Raw genomic sequence first — 708 nt, forward strand, 5'->3', positions numbered from 1 at the left:
CGCGCGTGCATGCGTTGAGACGAGGACCCACTACTGCGACTTAACTGGAGGTAAGAACCAGAGAAAGCTGCTGCTGCTGCTGCTGCTGCTGCTGCTGCTGCTGCTGCTGCTGCTGCTGCAGTTTCTGCTGCTGCTGCAGTTGCTGCTGCTGCAGCAGTTTGGGTTGAGACGGCTCGATAGTAGGGATTTGTTTCGGGTCAGCACATATCAATAGCTGCTTTTCTGCATCTGCTGCTGCTGCTGCTTTATCTGCTGCTGCTGCTGCTGCTGCTGCTGCTGCTGCTGTGTGTGTGTACAGAGATGCCGTTTGTGTCTTTATTATATTCTCGTCACGGCGCAGCAGCAAAAGAAAGAGGAGTGAAGCTTGTCTCTTTCTGCGGCTTCGATAGCGTGCCCAGCGACATCAGTGTTATGCTCATACAAGAGAAAGCCATTCAACTCACCAACAAACCATGTAGAGAAGTACGTATACTATATATATATTTATAAATATAAATATAAATATAGATAAATATAAATAAATATATAAATATATAAATATATATATGTATATAGTGTTATGCTCATACAAGAGAAAGCCATTCAACTCACCAACAAACCCTGCAGAGAAGTACGTATACTATATAAATAAATATAAATATATTTATAGATAAATATATATATATATATATATATATATATATATATATATATATATATATATATATA

The 708-nt window shown here is 39.1% G+C and overlaps 1 protein-coding gene across 1 annotated transcript in view; it reads left to right on the top strand.

The window, feature by feature from the left end:
* EMH_0020810 (saccharopine dehydrogenase, putative) overlaps nucleotides 1-708 on the top strand; it is a gene marked incomplete at both ends in the record, with an annotated part of 2,363 nt that overhangs the window by 1,245 nt on the left and 410 nt on the right. Inside the window, one exon of the mRNA XM_013501642.1 lies at nucleotides 299-462. Within this exon, the coding sequence (XP_013357096.1) occupies nucleotides 299-462 (164 nt within the window). The remainder of the gene's footprint in view (nucleotides 1-298; nucleotides 463-708) is intronic.

The sequence above is a fragment of the Eimeria mitis genome, genomic scaffold (assembly GCF_000499745.2).
Source record: "Eimeria mitis Houghton genomic scaffold, Emh_scaff725, whole genome shotgun sequence".
Classification (NCBI taxonomy): Eukaryota; Apicomplexa; class Conoidasida; order Eucoccidiorida; family Eimeriidae; genus Eimeria; species Eimeria mitis.